Source organism: Mobula hypostoma, chromosome 24 (assembly GCF_963921235.1).
Source record: "Mobula hypostoma chromosome 24, sMobHyp1.1, whole genome shotgun sequence".
NCBI lineage: Eukaryota > Metazoa > Chordata > Chondrichthyes > Myliobatiformes > Myliobatidae > Mobula > Mobula hypostoma.
This window is the reverse complement of record NC_086120.1, coordinates 25615981-25635655: the sequence shown is the minus strand read 5'-3', so window position 1 is coordinate 25635655 and position 19675 is coordinate 25615981. Positions and strand designations below refer to the sequence as shown.

The following is a 19675-nucleotide window of genomic DNA, read 5'->3' as shown; positions in this document are numbered from 1 at the left end:
AAATGTTTGGAGAGGGGGAACTTGCCACATGGGCAACAGCTTGCTCTCCATATCGTACTGCCCAGGCTTGCATATCTAGAGAGCTAGGATGCAGTCTCCATGGTCAAGTCTGACCAATAGAGGCCTACACATTATTACATTAAGGAAATGGAGTATTTAAGAAAGTGTTATAAAAAGAATGTGGGATACTTCAGTGAATGGCACAGTAAGAAGTTTGGGGGGTATCACTGGGATATGAGGGGTGTGGTGTATAATAGTGGGTATTACTTTGATGGGTGTGGAATGTCCATACAGTGAGGTATGGGGTGCATGTTATAATGAGGAGTGAGGTCTAGGAGTGTTATACTGAGAGCTGTGGCGTTTACAGTGAGACAGTGAGGAACGTGAGGCACTTCATTACGTGCCACCGTGAGGAGTGTGAGGTACAGCACTGTAAATTGTTTTAAGGGTTGTGGGATATATCAGTATTGGGCTCACTGGTAATGTCACAAAGAGCACAGGATGTGTTTGTGTGTGCACAATGTGAGGATCGCGGGGTAAGTGAATGAATGCCTCAGTGAAGAATGCGAGGTACACAATGCATGTTACTGAAAGGGAAGCTTCAGTGAGGAACTCGGGATATATCAGTGGGCGTTACAGTGAAGGGTGAGGTACATCTGTGCATGTTGGTGGGAGAGGTGTGGCTCGTGTGCGCATGCTAAGTGAGTGCTGAACAAAAGTGGTTACGGGAAACTGGATGCTGTTTACTGTCCCATTAAGATTTCCCGAGCCACTCATCAATTTACAAAGTGAGTCATTGCTCTGCCACTGACACCAGCTGAGAGACTGGCTCAGACAAGCTCAGGAATCACAGGCACCCTGGCTTAGTACAGGAAGGATTATCTAGTTTAACACAAGAGACATAATTGTGCAGAGGGGGGCAAGTTTGATCAAAAAAGGGGAGACTGAGGAACTGGAGGGGTTTGCAGGGTGGGGCACTGGTATAATTAAGTTCTAGTTGGAAAGGTAGAAGACAAACACGAATAGAAGATTCTCTTGCAGGAGCAGTTTGTTCAACAACTGTCTGAAGAAAGTAAAAAAAACTTGGCTGGGTTGAAACTTCTGTGGTGCGCTCTTTCTCGTCTTTGAGATTAATTGGTTTAAATCGGATTTTGAAGAAACATGCCGCCTTTCCATTTTCTTCTTTCGCTCTGCATGATGAGGCTGGTTTTGTGCTCAGCACGTAAGTATCATTTTAAAAGGCGGCCGAGAATTTGCAGCTTTTTAAATGCAAGGGGTTAAATGGAGTTGAACTGGAGCCAGTGTGAACGATTTCTCCCGTTGTGTGTACATGTGCTTGCTCCTGTACGTTTGTGTATGTGCGTGCATGCTTGAGTGAATGAGAGAGGGAGAGAGGGGAAGAAATGAGGAAATGGGTTTGTTGAGGTAAACGCTGTCGGGATTAGCACAGTGCCTATTTTTAATTGCACTTAAAAATTATAGCCATTTATGGCAGAGAGGAAGATATTCAGCCTATTGTGATTCTGAATGCATGTGTTTAGGGTTTCCCTTCTCTCAGTCTGTAACTTTATGGATTGTGGCTCTTAAAGTGTTGGTGTAAAACGCAGCATGGCTTCTACTTCCGAAAGCATCACACAAAGATCAGGAGGAACTCAGCGAGTCAGGCAGCATCTATGGAGGATATAGACAGTTGACGCTTAAGGTTGAGACCCTTCATCTGGACTGGTCTGAGCTTCTACCAGCCTTTCAAGCATAGATATCCAGACCTCTGGATAAATTGCGTGTGGCACAAGTGGTGTATTTCGTAGAGCTACTGTCTCGCAGCATCAGAGACCTGAATTCAATCTGATCTCGGGCACTGTCTATGTGGAGCCTGCGTGTTCCTCCTGTGTTGGTGTTGGTTCCCTCTTGATGCTCTGGTTTCCTCCTACATCCCAAAGATGTGCACTTTAGTAGGTTAACTGGCCCTTGTAAATTGCCTCAATGAGAGAGTAGGATCTGTGCAGAGTTGAGGAGAACGTGGGGAGAATGAAAGGTGGGATTAATGTCGGATTATTGTAAATTGGTGATGGATGGTTGAGGTGGACTCAATCAGCTAAAGGGCCAGTTTCTATGTTCTCTCCCTGGCTTTATGAATTATGTTTCCTGACTCTCTACCATTATCCCATAAGGTAGAGAAGCTAGATTAATGGACAAGAAACAGAGGGTAGGAATAAACGGATCGTTTTGTTGTGGGGCTCTGACTAATGATGGAATGCAGTGTGCACACGTGCACCGCAGGGACTGCAGTGCGGGAAACTATATCAATGATTTGCCCCAAGGGGACCAAACGTGATCTATCCAGAATTGCTGATCCCGTCCTCCGTTGCTGCCTTTGTGGGATCTCCATGTTGCCCCTGTGACTGCTTGGGTTACCCCCCCCAGGTGCTCCAGTTCCCTCCCACGTCCCAAAGGTGCCTCGGTAGGTTGATAGGTACTGTAAATTGCATCTAGTAGCAGGAGGATCGGGGGTAGTTCATGGGCATGTGAAAAAGAATAGGTGAAAGGTAGATAAATGGGAACAGATTGAACTGTTTGTTGAGCTCTGACTGTCAGCATAGACCTGATGAGCCAGTGGTATTCTCTGTTGTGAGGTAATATGAGGTTCTAAAGGATATATACCGGCTAGTAAGTTATTGAGGGACATGGCAGGTTGCAGAATTAAGGTAGACAGTACCTTTTAATTGACGTGAAGCTGAAAGGTGTTCAGAGGGACCTAAGTCTCCTTGTAGACAGATCACTGAAAACAAACCTACAGTATAACAAACAATTGTAAAGCAGCAGTATGTTTACCTTTACTACAAGAAGATCTGTGAACACAGATAAAATACTGCAATTATGAAGGTCGCTGGTGAGAGCAAACCTGGAATATTGTGAATAGGTCTGCTCTTTCTACCTTGTGATAGAGGGACTGCGATGGAAATACCAGCTGGGGAGGGAGGCGATGGTGGGGAAGGCATTAGTGGTTTCTCTTAGGAAGAACTCTCTAGAGTGAGGGGCAATCTAATTGAAGTACAAAGATTCTTGACAGGTTGGATGCAGGAATGATGTTTCCCCTGGCTAGATGTCTAGAACCAGGGATCGCAGCTATAACTTAAGGGGTCAGTCATTCAGGACTCAGATGAGATGAAATAGCTTCACCCAGAAGGTAGTGACTCTTTGGTAAGTTCAATTGCTGACTATATTCAAAGTATAGAATGATAGATTACAGGTAACAGCAAATATGGTCTCTCATGGTCACAGAACACATCCTACACAATCAAGAAAACTCATTCTCTTTACTTCCTGAGGAGGTTAAAGGGAGCTGGACTATGCACATCAATACTTATGTCCGTCTATAGATAGAGAGCATTCTAACATGCTACATCACTGCATGGTACAGAAACTGCACTGCAGTGGGCAGGAGGGCTCTACGACGGGTAGTCAAAACTGCCCAATACATCATTAGTACCAGCCTACATGCCATCAAGGACACATATACAAAAATTATCAGGAAAAGGGCAGCAACATCATGAAAGATCCCCCCCCCCACCCTGCTTGTGGACTGTTTGTCCCACTCCCATTAGTGAAGAGGCTACGTAACATCCATGCCAGGACCACCAGATTCAAAAACTTTCTCCAAGCAGCAAGGCTAATCAACAACTCCATCCACTAACTGACTTGACCACACCCCCAACCACCACTATTTATCATTTTCTGTCAGAGTCACCTTACAGACAGTCCTGTACCTTGCGTCACATTATGGACATACAGTTAATCTATGTATATAAGCTATCCTATGTATTTATATTTATTGTGTTTTTAAGATTTAAAAAAAAATCTTATAGTGGTTTTTGTGCTGCGTTGGATCCGGAGTAACAATTGTTTCATTCTCCTTTACACTAGTGTACTGGAGATGACGTTAAGCAATCTTGAATCTTGAATTAGATGATCTTGAATAGGGGATTAAGTGATGCCAAGATGGAAGATCAGACGTGATCTTAATGAAAGAGAGAGCAATCCTGAGAGCCCAAGTAGCCTGTTTCTGTTCAGTTTCTTTGGTGGTGAGATGCCTTCTTTAACCTGCTGCAATCCTTCTGTTAAGGTATTCCCAGAATGACACTATGCAGGAAGATCCAATGACTGTGAAGGAGCATCGAGATATTTTAAAATCAGGGTAATCTGCAACTTGGTGAGGAACTTGCAGGGGTGGTATTCCCATGTGCCCAAACAGCAAGGTTTTGGGTTTGGGAGGTTGTTGACAGAGACTTGGTGAGAAGTTGTAAATGGTCAGAATGGTGCCATTGGTGGAGGGGATATTTGCTCAGATACTGCTTGGGGTGTTGAGCAAGTGGACTGCTTTGTCCTGGATGAGATTGGAGTATGGCTAGACTACATTCGTCTAGGTGAAGAGTATTCTATTGTATTTCTGACTTATGTTTGTCGATGGTGTTAAAACTTTGTTTCAGTCAAGAGCCAGGTTACTTGCTACAGAAAACACACCCATTGGCAGCGCTAAATCACTGAATCCAATAGGGGGCAGTGTGAAGGGTTAATCATGGGCAAAATTAGGACCAGAAGAACCAGTGTGACCCTTATAATTTCTTGGGAGTACTTTCTTTCAAATAATTTCTTCAATCCATTTACAACTTAAATTACGAATAGATGTCTGTGGAATTTGTAATGTGTATTAAATTTCACCCTCTAGCCCCTGCAGCTGGGATCTCAGCCAATCTGGGTTTCAGACGACATTCAAACTACTTCTTTTCCTTTGTGCGATTAGTGGGTGGCTGAATTCATGAAAGGGGAAAAGTGAAAAGGGCAAGCGAGAAAAACATAGGGAATGAAGAAAAGAGGAGTTGAAGTAAATAAATCTGACAGAAAGTAAAGAAGAATGTGGTTAGGCGAGAAAATAAATTAGACAACTGTCCAAAGAAAGAAAGTGATGAAAGGGGGGTTTAGTACAGGCCCTGAGGCCTTGCACACACCTTGTTCTCTGGCTTAGACTGTTGATGGCTGTGAGGACTCCTGTTGTCTTTGATTAGTTCTTTCTTCAGGGCTAAGTGAAGATCCGTGCTGACCTGCCCTCAAACAGGTTGGAATGTGCTGGGAACCTGACTCACCTTGCTGTGATAAGACTCAGTCTCTGAAACCAAAACCGCAAACTGATCGGTAAGAGGGAGAGAATCCAGCTCAGGGAGAAAAGGTTTTTGAAGTCTGCACTCACCCCGGTGAGCGGAGTGCCTTGTCACCTTCCTGCCACGTGCGTGTAAAGCTGTGAAAAGGCTTTGGGATGTTGGGAGGACAGGGTGACTCTGTGGGTGAGGATGAGGCCAGGTTGGCCTTCTGTGTGTTCCCAATACATGGATTCGATGGTCTTGTGCCATTCCAAATGATCCTTCCCTATAGGTATTCATTGGCCAGGGGTACCCAGGAGCCAGATGGCAATGCTGCAGGCTTTGATAATATCCTTGAATCTTTTCCTCTGCCCACCTGCTAATCTCTACTGTGAATGAACTCAGAATTATATCTGCTTTGGGAGTCTGGTGTCAGATATGTGAACAATGGTATCTGTCAACCAAACTGACTGAATGCAGGTAAGGTCTCAATACCTAATCCACTGGATTTGGAATGAATTTCAATATTTTGCACAGATGTTGTTGGTAGCATTTGTCAAGTACCTTGAGATGCTTGCCACAAGTAGTCCAAGCCTCAAAAACTTTAAGAAGGTAGGAATCACTGCTGCTGGGTAGGTCATAATTTTTTTTTGCTGGGTTGAGGTTTTGACTTTTCAAACACTCTTTGCTTTAGTTGATCATTAGCTGTGCTGGTTCATTAGTGGTAAATTGTATCAGAGATGTGTATTTTCGCTGACAGGTGCCTCCTGAGATATGGGAAGTAGTCCCTGTTTTCCAGAGACTTGCTGTGAACTTTTCTTTTGAGAGGACTCTCTAGGGCAGCACAAATTTAGCTCTTCTTAGTTAATGGCTCATCAACAATTAATCAATACAAAGGGGTCAGAATAAGTGTTTAAGTGGAACCACATCCCTAATGGATGGTAGAAGGCAGTAGCATACAGAGTAAAGATCCTTTTATTTACCCTTTTCCATAACTCTTCTAGCAGGGATTAGACACTATGTAATCTTAGCACAGTCAGAAAAGGAAAGCCCCATTTACTCTCACCTTCCAGGACATCCCCTCTTCTCATTACCATCATCTGGGAGGACCTACAGGAGCCTGAAGATGCACACTCAGCATTTTAGGAACAGTTTCTTCCCCTCTGTCATCAGATTTCTGAACGGTCCAGGAACCCATGCACAGTGCCTCATTAGTTTGCTCTCTTTTTACACTATTTATTTTTATATATCTCTCTCTGCAACTTGTAGTATTGCACTCTATTGTTCCTGCAAAACAACACGTTTCAGGACTTATGTCAGTGATAATAAACTTGATTCTGAATCCCATCACACATTCTGAGGGCGGGTATAATGTAGATTAGATACAGAGTAAATCTTCTCATCCCATCAAAAAGACCCAATACCTTAGTGGTGCAGCAATAATATGTCTTGATTATGTTTGCTGGGCAATCCAGAATGGGATTGTTTACTGCAGTGACAGAAGCTTGCAAACTGGACATGTGCGGGAAGCCAGAGTTAATGGGAACACAGAACCCATTGAGTTGTAGAGCTGGGAAAGGTCACAGATTTTTAAAATAAAAATATACTTTATTCATAAAAATTGCAAATGCATAAGGTACAAAACATTCAAGTCAGCAATTCAGTGCAAGCAATATCATTCCATCTACTTCGTGTTGGGCACGTGGCCAAGTGGTTAAGGCATTCGTCTAGTGATCTGAAGGTTGCTAGTTCGAGCCTCAACTGTGGCAGCGTGTTTGTGTCCTTGAGCAAGGCACTTAACCACACATTGCCCTAGTGTCTGTGTGAGGAGTGGCGCCCCCACACAGACTTCCAATCTGTGCCTTGTAAGGCATGAAATACCCGACGCAGGCCTCTCATGGTCTGAGTCGACAATCTCTCCCTCTACTTTGTGACGAGATTTCCTTGAGCCAACATTCCACGGGGATTTTCCATGACTCTAGCCACTGAGTGTGCATGTGTGAGAGAACAGCACAGAATCCTATGTTATGGAGTAGTGATGGATTTGAAAGCAAGGGTGAGAATTAGAAGCAGAACCAAGAGCCAGTGCTATTCAGTGAGCACAAGGGATGTCATAATCCTCCTCTGGCTGCATTGCACTGCATATACGGTCTGTACGCATGTACTCCAGCACACTGCCTAGACCCACAAAGGGAATGTAAGCAAGCTGTACTAATATCAGATGTGGCTCAGATTGTAGTCCACATTACTGTGTCATAACAATACGGTTTGATCTTCTACTCAGCAGAGTTGAGTGCGAAATTCCAGGCCAATATTTCTACTGTAGAATTTTACAAGTGCCTCTACTGTCTCTGTCTTCCTTTCAGAAGTTTTAAAATACCACGATCATCATTTGAAGAGAGGGAACAGAAGCCAATATTTGTCCCTCAACCTGCACCAGATCACTAGGAACTCACCACTGGCTCTGTGTAAATGGATGCCTACAACTCTTTGAGAGAACTTGATCAGCAGTAAAGCACCTTGTGATATACTGAGGTTGTATAAAGCACACTGGAAATACAAAGATTGCTTTCCATTGGTGAACTGTAAAATACATTCGTACTTTAAATAAAGGAAGGAGGAGAGTTAGGATGGAAAAGTTGGGGTTCAGGTTTCTCCCTGTTGAAGAGGCTTTAAGGCACTGTTTCTGCTCCATTCCCTTTTAGCACTTGGGGAAGTTTCTCCCCAAGATCCAATTCTGACCATTGGCTCTTCACTGACTGCCACTTGCACTGTAAGCCCGGAGGCAAATGTCGACTCACGGGATCTCTACTGGACACTGAATGGCCAGAAGCTTCGCTCTGAACTCTACACTGTGGTGAACAACACTGCGCTGATGGTGACCATGAAGGGACTGAATGGTTCACAGCAACAGTCTGGTGACAATCTGGTGTGTCACCGAGCAGACGGGAGAATTCTGGCCGGGTCCTGCCTCTATGTTGGTCGTAAGTTTCTCCCAATGGCACCTCCATAAAGGAGATCTTAAGAATGTGGTTAGTAAAGCATGTGGGATCCTGGGATTCATCAACAGAGGCTTACTGTACAAAAACAGAGAAGGGCTGTGTATTGTTTTGAATTCTTGTTCCACACCTAATGCAAAATGTGATCGTCCCGGAAAGAATGTGGATTTGAAGGCCAGAAGTTTCACTTATAAGATTAAATCAGAGAGTCAGGGGTGTTCTCCTTGGAGAAAAGAAAGTTGATGGGGCGCTTGATTGAAGCGGACAAGATTGTGACTGGTTTAGATGAAGTAACTATTGGGAAGTTGTTACTGTAAGTGATGGGCAGTGACCGAGAACGAGAATTCAAAATTTTGGATAAATGATACAAGAGAAATTAGCATCGTTAGAATGTGGAGCTCATACTCTGTAAGTCTCATGCAAATAGAATCAACCAGTACCTCATAAAAGAACTGTAGTGGACCATGTGAGAGAATAAAGTGTGGGGCTATGTGGAATTATATGGGGGACAGAGCTGATGGGATTGATTTGCTATGGGCTGTGAAAGACGATGGGCCTCTTTTGTGCCTATCAGCAATATGATTTAATGAGATGCGCAGAAAACAAATGTAAGTGCATTCACACCTAGTTGTGAAAGTGTGCAACTGTGCACGAGGAGTTTTTTTGCCTTCCTCTTGGCTCTATTTCTTATACTGTATCCTGAAACAAGTTGAGTCAAACCCTCAGGCAGATGACTCACTCGTCCTGCTTCACAATGGACAGTGCCAGTCTGGCAACTTCAAGAACTGTAGGACTGCTGTCAGAAACAGGAATCTAGTGAAGATGCAGCAGAGTAACAACTCTATGTGGTACTCAGTGTCTGACTGGTTTCTCTTCCTTGTACAGTTCCCCCCGAGAAACCTACCAACATCACCTGCTGGTCCAAGAACACCAAGGATCTCACCTGTAAATGGAGCCCAGGGAGTCGGGGAGAAACCTTTCTTCGTACAAAGTACACACTAAGATACAAGTTACGGTAAGTCAATATATTGCTGCCCAGAATTAGGATGCTTGATTTTGTGTATTTTTCATATTCATTTATCAGACATGTGTGTCTTTGGCAAGGCTGTCGCCTATTGTACATCCATAATTGTCCTTGAACTGGACGGCTTGCGAGGCCATTTCAGAGGCAGTTAGGCAACATCACATTACTGTGAGTATGATATTATGTTCAGGCCAAACTGGTACAAGTGGCAGATTTCTTTCCTTCAGGGATATTAACGAACCAAGGGGATTTTATAACAATCTGGCAATTTCACAGTCACTATTACTGACACTAGCTTTATATTTCAGATTACTTGAACTAAATCAATTTATATTCCCAGTTGCTGTGAAGGAATTACTAGATAAGCAACTTAACTACAGTGCTGCTGCAACTTTAGAGATCTCAAGATGCAGCTGTAGCTGTACTCTCAGCACTAAGTCAGAAGCTCGAGAGTTTAAGTAGCTCCCTAGAGATGTGGAAACAGTGCAATACAGAGCTGACAGACAGAAAACAGCAATCCAAGCACTAAACTCTGCTGATATATTAAATAAATGCAGCTACATTATATGGATATAACTGTTTACTGTTTACTTTTAGAAGTATTTGGTATGACAGATAGATGGAAACATTTCCAGCTCGTTGAAAATCAGGACAAGAAGGGAGAGCAGCGAAGTGGAATAACCCAGACCCTTCGAATAGGACAATTCTACAGGATAGGACTTCTTGGATTTGGACATAGAATTGTTATTTCAAAGTTCAATGTTCAAAGAAAACTTTTTATCAAAGTACATATATGTTGCCATATACAGCCATGAGATTAATTTTCTTGCGGGAATTCACAGTAAATACAAGACCACAGCCAACAGGACGGATAACCAGCATACAGAAGACAACAAACGGTGCAAATACAAAAGGAGAAAATAAATAAATAAATAAATAAATAGCTACTATATATATAGTATCCATATATATGAGAGAGAGAGAGAGAGAGAGAGAGAGAATATGAGGTGAAGAGTCCTTGAAAGTGACCTCCATAGATTCTGACAACAGTTCAGTGATGGGGCAAGTGAAGTAGATACTTTCTTGTTTAACGTTCCAATGCTTGCTTGCATTTTTATATAATCACCTATTTTCATGTAATTGCTTAGTGAATTTTCCAGTAATTACAGTATGGATGTTTCTTTATTTTCTGAGAAACTTCTTAGTTTTCAGGAGAAGGTGTCTCGCTACTTGAATCTGGCTATTTGACAGGTTAATTCATTATCGCTGTCATTTTTGTTATCTCTAGCCTGAGTACGAGACAACTACGACTGCTTTTTCCTTCGTCTTTTCTTTGTTCTCTCAACCCCCTCTTGTTCATTTTTCAACATTTTTTACAATGGCTGTAAGCAACAATTTTATGCCTCATTCTTAAATTCCAAAGAGCCTTTGGATTATAAAAGTATCAGCATCTAACAGCCTTGAGAAAGAGGTCAAGGCAGAGATGTAGCATAACCGCAGACTCGATTCCATTTGCTTAAGACCATCACAGACTTAAAAGATAATGTTCTACAATGCAGAGGATAAAGATGCCAGCAATTCACCATTGCTTTGCTCAGGTGGTATGGCAAAGAGAACCAGTGCCAGGAAATGGGCACAGCCGGACCAAACTCCTGCTACATCCCCAAGGATCTGGCTCTCTTCACCCCGTATGAAATCTGGGTCGAGGCTTCAAACAAATTGGGCTCAGCAGCTTCAGACATCATCTCTCTGGACATTCTGGATGTGGGTGAGTGTTTTATCTGGGTGTTGACGTGGTTACATTCTGTCGCCAGAAGTCCAACCTAAATGTCAAAACAAAAGTGATACCAGGGTACAGCAGGTAGGAAGCACAGTTCAATCCTGGTCTCAGGTGCCACCTGTGTGGAACTTGTACATTTCCTATCATTGCATGGGTTTCCCAGGAGTGTGCTTCAGTTCCCTTGAATATCCTAAATATGGCTACTTAAATTAGTCCCAATGTTATTACGTGGCAAAGGAATCAAGCTGATGGTCTTGGGAGTGGGACTGAGTTGTAGGGAAGTAAGAAGGGGGTTGGGACTAAAAGATAAATTACTGGAAGAACTCAGTGGGTCAAGCAGCATCTGCGGAAGCAAAGGGATGGTTGATGTTGCAGGTCTTGGGCTGAAATGTCAGGCATTCCTTTCCCTCCAACAGTTGATCTTTTGCTCCAGAATCCAGCAACTGTAGCTTCCCCAGGGAAAGGGACTGATAAGACCGCTCTGTTGGGAGCTGGTCATGCTTCAAAGAGCCCCCTTCTGTGTGAGATGTAACACAAATCAGGCCTGGCTTTAACACAAGACTACAGCCAGATTAGGGCTGTTTCATCTTCGGGCAGTGTTGTTTCACACATGTTGTCAATGTTAGGATGCTGTCCTGTCACGCATACACACTCCCACTGAAGGTGAATAAAGTAAAAAAGTAAAGTAAAGGCATCCGCTAGTCTTGCGAGACCATGGATCTGCACCTGGAAAGTCTTCACTCTCCAGGGTGCAGGCCTGGGCAAGGTTGTATGGAAGACCAGCAGTTGCCCATGCTGCAAGTCTCCCCTCTCCACGACACCAATGTTGTCCAAGGGAAGGGCATTAGGACCCATACAGCTTGGCACCAGTGTCATCGCAGAGCAATGTGTCATTAAGTGCCTTGCTCAAGGACACAACACGTTCCCTCGGCTGGGGCTCAAACTCACGACCTTCAGGTTGCTAGTCCAATGCCGTAACCACTTGGCCACGTGCCCACAGAAGTTGTATACAACACTAATATTTCCACTTGACCCTTTACTTTTTCATTAGTCACCACTGATGCCCCGTCCGACGTTCAGGTGAATCGTGTTGGTGATCTTGAGGATCAGCTCAGCGTCTGTTGGAGCTCCCCGCCGGCCCTGAAGGACTTCCTCTTTCAAGCCAAATACCAGATCCGTTATCGTGTGGAGGACAGCACTGACTGGAAGGTAATTGCCACGTTTCATACCTTCTCTTGCTCATTTACAGTCTCAGCTACAGAGGTGATTTGGACTATCCGAACTGTGGACGAGATGCTAATCTTATCTTCAATGTGCTTTCCACCTGTAAATATCCTTCACCTACTCTAGCCACAGGAAACAGCTCACAGGGGGATCTGTGTGTGTACTCGTCTAGTCCTGGTATTAATAACGATTGGTTAACTGCCCTCCCTTGATAAAAGCTTTTATCCCTCCATTTATTTTAAGCTCATTATTACAGTATTTATTAATAATAATTATTATTCTTGAGCAAAAGTTTCTCAAGGACAGAGAAGCTAAAACCAGGAGACAGATTTCCAGACAGGCAGAGTTTTAAATATATATTTATTTAGCAATAAGCCATGGTGTAGACCCCTCTGGCCCTTTGAGCCCCGCTGCCCCAGCAACCCCTGACAAACCTAATTAACCCTAAGCTAATCATGGGACAATTTACAATGACCAATTAACCTACCCACTGTCTTTGGACTGTGGGAGGAAACCGGAGAAACCCTACGCATTCCATGGGGAGGACATACAGAGAATCCTTATAGAATGGCACCGGAATTGCACTCCAAACTGTGGAGCCCCAGGCTGTAACAGTGGGAATGAGGTAGAGAATCAACCATGATATCATTGAATGGTGGATCAGATATGAATGGTTTTATGTCTGGCTCCTACTCTTACTTCTTACATTCTTCACCCAAGTAAGTCTTTTGAATAAATGTGAGAGATTCTTCATCCCATGTCCCCCACCCATCTGCATCTCAAAAAGCCCCTATTCCCATTTGCTTTGTTGTTCTTTCTGGAAATCCCTGAAGGTTTCTGCTTTCTTAACCTATCCTGTTAATCTTTCCCTTCATTAGCAGTACCATGCCAACCCAGCACCCCTTCATATCTTGTCACATTTCCTAATTCCGGTGTTTTAAAATCCCACTTCCTGTGCTGTGCACACCAGAAAATATTTACTCGCAAACACCTTCATCATTTTCATCATGTTTCATGATTTTAATTACTTGTACCACGCGCCCTCCTGTTTTCCAGTTCTGTTAGTGAGTTGCTGAGGGTATCAGTGGGAGATAGTGGCCAAATAGACAGACTTCAAAATCTGCATTGTTTTGATTCGTCTTCTACTGGTTCAGGACATTTATATGCAAATCTCAGTAAATCTTTCTGTATGTATGTTCCTTTTTACATTTGTATGTGTGTATGTACCTGTGCTCGTGCAGGGTAAATAGATGAAGTCAAAATGGAACAGTGATGCCTGTTGTGATCCAATATCCTTTTACAACTCATGCTTGCATTAAGAATAGACACCTTTTAAATATCCGTATTGAGTAGGGTTAACTTTGAGCATTTAGGGAGGAGAGGTACCGATGTGAGTGATCATGGAAATCCTGGGCCATTAGAAGGATCATTAGATTGCACTGGATTATATAAGAATTATGACAAGCAAACAGGCCAATTGCCATTTATGCTCCACCTCTCATCTAAATCCTTCAGCTATAGATCTCTGTTCCCTCCTCCCTCAAATGCATCATCAATCTCTCCTTAAGTGAACTTACACTATACAGATTTCTGCATTCTTATTATGCTATGGATAAAAGGGTTCTTTTGAATTTTGGTGACTCTCGTATATTGAAGGAAATGTTTTCTCTACATCTACTCTGTCGACAGTTTCATAATGTTAAGATCTATTACGTCACACCATGCTTTCTTTACTCAACAGAAAATAGACTGACATTTATCTGTAGTGGTTAGTGTAACACTAGTACAGTGTCAGTGACCGGAGTCTGATTTTGGCCACTGTCTGTAAGGAGATTGTCCATTCTCCCCATAACAGTGTTGGTTTCCTCCTGGTGCTCCGGTTTCTTTGTATTTCTAAATAAATGAATAAATCTATTTGTGTATTTCATCATGTCAAGCTTTATTTGACGTATGTAATAGCAGGAAGATGCCATTCAGCCCTACCAGCCTGTTCTAACAATTAATTAGGCACTGACTGATCCGCATCTTTAACTCAAACGTCTCATTTAGGTTCCTCTGATCTTAATATCCTTTAAATAAGATCACAGATTTTAAGTTTTCCATTATACTCATCATTTTGTGTAGAGTTCAAACTTCACTGCCCTAAGGCACACTTCCTGACATTATCCCTGAATGGCTTGGCTCTCATTTTATATCACCTTGTTCTAAACTCCCACAGAACACTAGAGAAAATAGATTCTCTCTCTAGCCTACGAACTCCTTTGATCATTTCAAATGCCACAAATAGCTGTTGTAGGCTTAGATTGCGTAACTCAGCTTTGTAATTTAACACTCTCTTCCCCGGTTTCTCATGGTAGGTTGTGGATGACATTGGAAACCAAACCTTGTGCCGACTGGCCGGGCTGAGACCAGGGACCGTGTACTTTGTGCAGGTGCGGTGTAATCCAGTTGGTATTTATGGGTCCAGGAAGGCAGGGATTTGGAGTGAATGGAGTATCCCCACAGCTGCCTCTACTCCCCGCAATGGTGAGTGTCACCATCTATTGAGATCAACCCTCGGACATGCCTCGTTCTCTCTCTCGCCCAATTCTCTACATAAAACCCAGCACACAGGATCCCAAATTCAACAGATAAATAACCAACAAACATATCATAACTTTACTTTTGAGAGTGACCTACTTAAGACAGGCAGTGTTGAGGGAAAAATACTTTTATCTACTGCACGAGGGCCCACCCTGGAACTATTTGTACTCTAATCTGTGATACCCTGCCCTGAGAACGTGGAATTGAATAATGCAGAGGGAATTTCACTCTATAACGAAGAGGACTAAGAACTGTACAGAGAGATATTGATATGACAGAGCTTATGATGATGAAGAAATAGCACTGATATTTAATGCTGGAGGTAAATAATGTGGTCCCTCTGTGTGTTGACAGAGCGATCCAGCAATACTTGTTACCAGAAAAGTGGGGAGAGTGGCTCAAACCTGAGACGAGAGTTGAAGCAATTCTTTGGCTGGGTGAAGAAGCATGCCTATGGATGTACAGCCCTCAACATCAAACTGTATGACCAATGGCGTGTGTGGCTGCAGAAGTCCCACAAGACACGCAACCAGGTAAATATTTCACTCGCTGAGTCTTGCGCACAACTTCAACACACGGCCGCAGGCTGAACATGAAAACAGAAGGTGCTGGAAACACTCAGCAGGTCAGGCAGCAGCAACAGAGAGGATAACATTACAGGTTGATGGCTTTTCATTAGAACTATTTCCAGCATTCCCTGTTTTCATTTTGGAATTCTAGCGTCTGCTGTGTTTTTTTTATTTTTGACACTGAGCAAAAATGACTTGTATTTCTGGAGGGAATTTACTAACTTGGGATGCCGATAGTGGTTGACAGCCATTTTTGAAGTGCAATAACTGTTGTATTATCAGAAACAGGGCAGGAAGGCTCCCCAATGTGATGGTGACAAGGTTATCTCTTGAGGTTTACTATTTAATTTAGGACAGTAGGGCAAACTCTCCTCTTCTGCAAGGTAGTTTACTGGGATAATTTGCACCCATAAATTACTCCCTAAGGGAGGCCTCAAGCTATCAGTTCATCAGAAACATGGCACCAACCAAATCTATGGTGCTCACTTCATACTGGCACCAAGGATTTCATTCTGCATTCTGGACCTTGAGATTCTGTTTTAGAGTTTGAATCTACAAGCCACAGACCAGGGCAAGGCAGTGACTCTCTCAGGTATATTTCAGATGGGTACTGAGAATGGTGAAAGGGCAGAAGGGCAGGCATGCTGCTCAGTGGGAGATGGGATTAAATCATCCCTCAGCTACTCCTGTCCCACCACCTTATACTCCGCAATCCCAAATCCTCTTCGTTCCTGGTCTCAGTATTTTAACTCTTCCGTTGTTTCCCCACAGAATCAAGAAGTCTCTGTTTTTATTGGATCACAGGAGGGTGAGTGAAACAGCAGTGAAAATGTCAGTGATCATTTTGAATAATCAGATAGCAAGAGTTCAGGCCTCTTCAGCAAAATGTACTTCGTGAACCTGATACAGTCTGATTTTCCTGAGTGTTAATGCCCTACGCAGTTGAATCAAAACTACGTTTAATCTTTGGGTATATTGATCAATCCCTGAAGTGTTCATTATTACTTGTGAGAAAATCTCTGTTTTCTGTTTTAAACCAGCTTCTCTTAGCTGAGCTTCCATCTTTAGCTTTCTCCATTCTCCACCACTGTTGCCAGTATCGTATGTGCAGCCTGGCACCTTTGCTTAGACTTACCTCTGGAGGTTTTATCATATGATCTCCTGCCTCTAGCAGTTTCTTCCCCAATTTTCCACCCAATGTGTCTGTGCTTGTGACATCTACACCTGCAAAGCCAATTAAAAAACATACATTCTTACCCACTGGATTAATCTTGACCAGCAGTCACAGAATACTAAGAAACTTTTAGCCCAGTTCTTCAAAAGAACTCCCCAATTAGTTCAACTTTTTTTTTCACCCAGAGCCTAGGAAAATTCTTTCCTTATATTTTAAAATCTGCTTTGTCATCACTACAAAAACACATTCCAGCTCACGAGACATTCTCCTTCTCTAGGTCTTTCACTTGATAATCTGTATCTATGGGTTACAAACACTTTTTCCACAAGTAAATTTGTATAGAAATTCTTCAGTGTTTGCAAATTCATGTTAAATCAGTAGTCTACAGCAGCCAACATAATTTTTCATTTGTCTATAACAGCCAGAGAGGTGGATGGGCATTATATGCTTATTGTAGCTGAGAAATCTTTCCTCTGCACTAGTGGCAACGCAGAAGAGAGAACTCAATAGTGGATTGGGAGGGTTGTGGCTTCAGCAAAGGGCAAAGGTAAACTTCTGATATGGACATCAGGCTGGAGCAGGGATTGGTATAGTGACTGAGGGGATGGAGGTTCACGTGAGGATGAGCCTGGGAGAGCTAATGGATTTAGAAGGTTATGAGAAGCTGAGACGGTCAGTGGTACTGCTGACTCAAGGAATCAATCTTAAAGTTAAGCGGATGGATCTGAAGCAGGTTTGCAGTGCTGAAATCCACATACCAGATGCCTTTCACCTGACAATAAATCAATCCTCTCATGAAGGATCTGCACTGCATAAATTTAAAAAAATCATAGGCAAGTGGAGTAAACCTCTATGTACTGTTACGTCAAATATGGAGAGGACCAAGGGTAAAAATTGCGGACTTAATTGTCTACATATTAAATCTCAGGTTTTCTTTCATGAAAAATAAAAAGGATAGAAATTTAATCCTGTAGTACACAATTACACCAGCTAATAGAATTTCTCTCAGCTTTGACACTGCTACAAACACTTCCAATCTCTAATATTATAACAAACATAAGTGTTTATAAAAAGATTCTTCTCCCAGAGTATCTGGAACAGTGTCTTGGAGAATAATCTGTCTTGGATGCCAGTGAAAGATGCTCTTTCTTTGTCTCTCATTCTTTTTCTTTATTTTTCCTTTTTCTTTCCTGTTTAACTCATTCAGCCCTTGCCCAGCTATCTCATTCTGAATTTTATATCTCTGCTTTTTTTTAGATACTCCCGCCCGGTAACTCCGGAGATGACATCATCCAAAAGAAAATGCTCCTGATGCACACGGAAGATTGCCATAACATCATGATCATTAATCTAGAAATATGGGAAATGGCAGTTTCTTGGTTCACACTGTTACTGACAAAGTATATTTAGACCCTGGTTCGTGAATAAAATTAAAGGAGATGAAAGGGTAGCAGGTGTTAAGTCACAAACATTTCACTTTTGGAGTATCAGGACAAACTTATACTTCAATTGGTCTGTGTTCTGTTTTCAATTTTAATTAGCTTCTTATTTCAGTGTCAAGAGATTTGAGGTTCTTAGTTTCACTACTGATTGATACGACTACTTGACACTTCTTGAAATGCCTGAATTTGTAACTCGATGCTTCTATTAATCCATGTTTTCTCAATCATTCTCTCCACTCCTTATTGCTGTAATCTCCTTCAGCTCGCCAAGATCTCTACACAGTTCTGGCCTCTTATTTATTCCACCAGTGATGGTTGTGGCTTCAGCTACCCCAAACTTCTGCCTTCTCCTATAAAATGTTCCTTAAAATCTCTCTCCTTAGCTAAGCTTTATAACATCGGTCCTAGTAATTCATACTTGTCATTATTTTTGACTGCTAATGCTTCTGTCAACGACCATGAGTGTGTTTACTTTGTTAAAAGTGCTACATAATTCAAGTAGTAGCTTTTGCTGAACAGCTCAACATTCAGAGGACAATGCATCCAAAGCTCTCAAGTAAATTTGAGCCAGATGGATCATTGAAAAATTCGGTACAGGTAACATTATCTCCTACAGCACAACAAACTGACTGAATTGACTACTTCCAAATCATTTTACTTTTGAATAAATCAAAAATAGCATTTAAAGCAATCAAGTTTCAGATTATTTGTTTGGAGAAGTTTCTCTGTGATGTAACAGAAGAACTGATGTCACCCATCATTTGTAGTGGTTCCAACATACAGTAAAAGCTGTAAGAAAGAAATGATCCTGGCATCTTATCAGCCAATTTAATCTAATCCCCATAATGGAAAAGATTGCTGAGGGACAGCAGGATAGGTTTAACAGCATGTGCCTATACAAACAGCTGTACCCAGGCTCAGAGCGTGGTGCCACTCTGGACATCTCCCCAAAAAGCTATGGCTGTCTAGGCTCAGGAGGGCTTTCGATGCAGTTTTGTGGAGTAGAGGTACTGAGGAATGTAATGCAAAGGCTGGTAACTGGAGTGGAGATAAAAATCAGCTGTGGAGAGAAACTATCAGTCCAGGAGATCACATGGACCTAGTGTTGTTTATAAAGAAATTGACTTTCTACAATATGCCATCTCTCTTTCAGTTACTTCTAGAATCTATCAACCCCCTTTATGGTCTACAATTCTTCGCCCCCCCCCCCCAGTTCAATTTAATTCTCCTACAAACCCTCGACTTCTGATTTACATGGGAATAGAGGCAATGACCCAGTGGTCCAAGTACTGATTGAACTGTCCCCCATCACACTGTTCCTACTAATTACAGATAAGAAAGCCTCTGGTCAGGAGGTAATCAGTGAAAATGGCAAGTGCACAGAAGCGATGCATACCTATTGAATGGGTACTCATTACCATTGTTAGTTACAGTTATCTACACTTGGTAATCTGGCATTCACATGTACACGTTTTCATGTGAACAGCCACTTTTGATGGCTAAGTGGACCTCCTGGAAGTTGCCAGGCTTGAGTATTGAACAGTCTAGATGGTCTTCTCAATGAAGAATTTAAGCCCAGGCAGAGTTGTCAATAGGAAAATAATGCCTTCACAGAGAACTCCACAGGCTCTGCTTGCAAAATAAGATGATAGTCTGGTCAGACCGCATCAAGCCCAGCTAGGATATGAGTAATTGTGGAAATGCAAATGACCAATAATGACTATCTTAACTAAAACATTTTTAGT

At 42.5% G+C, this 19675-nt stretch overlaps 1 protein-coding gene across 2 annotated transcripts; it reads left to right on the top strand.

The window, feature by feature from the left end:
* Nucleotides 1–732: 732 nt before the first annotated feature.
* On the top strand, nt 733–19132 carry crlf1b (cytokine receptor-like factor 1b). Of its 2 annotated transcripts, none has more exons than XM_063032505.1 (9): nt 733–788; nt 7841–8119; nt 9020–9149; nt 10757–10926; nt 11990–12147; nt 14520–14688; nt 15100–15278; nt 16086–16122; nt 17746–19132. In XM_063032505.1, the coding sequence occupies exons 1-9, from the start codon at nt 737–739 to the stop codon at nt 17760–17762; spliced, it is 1191 nt and encodes a 396-aa protein (XP_062888575.1). In that variant the 5' UTR covers nt 733–736; the 3' UTR covers nt 17763–19132. The 2 variants fall into 2 exon arrangements, with proteins under 2 accessions (XP_062888575.1, XP_062888574.1); XM_063032504.1 differs by lacking the exon at nt 733–788 and adding an exon at nt 882–1222 and having other exon boundaries at nt 17746–19129.
* The last annotated feature ends 543 nt before the right edge of the window (nt 19133–19675 follow it).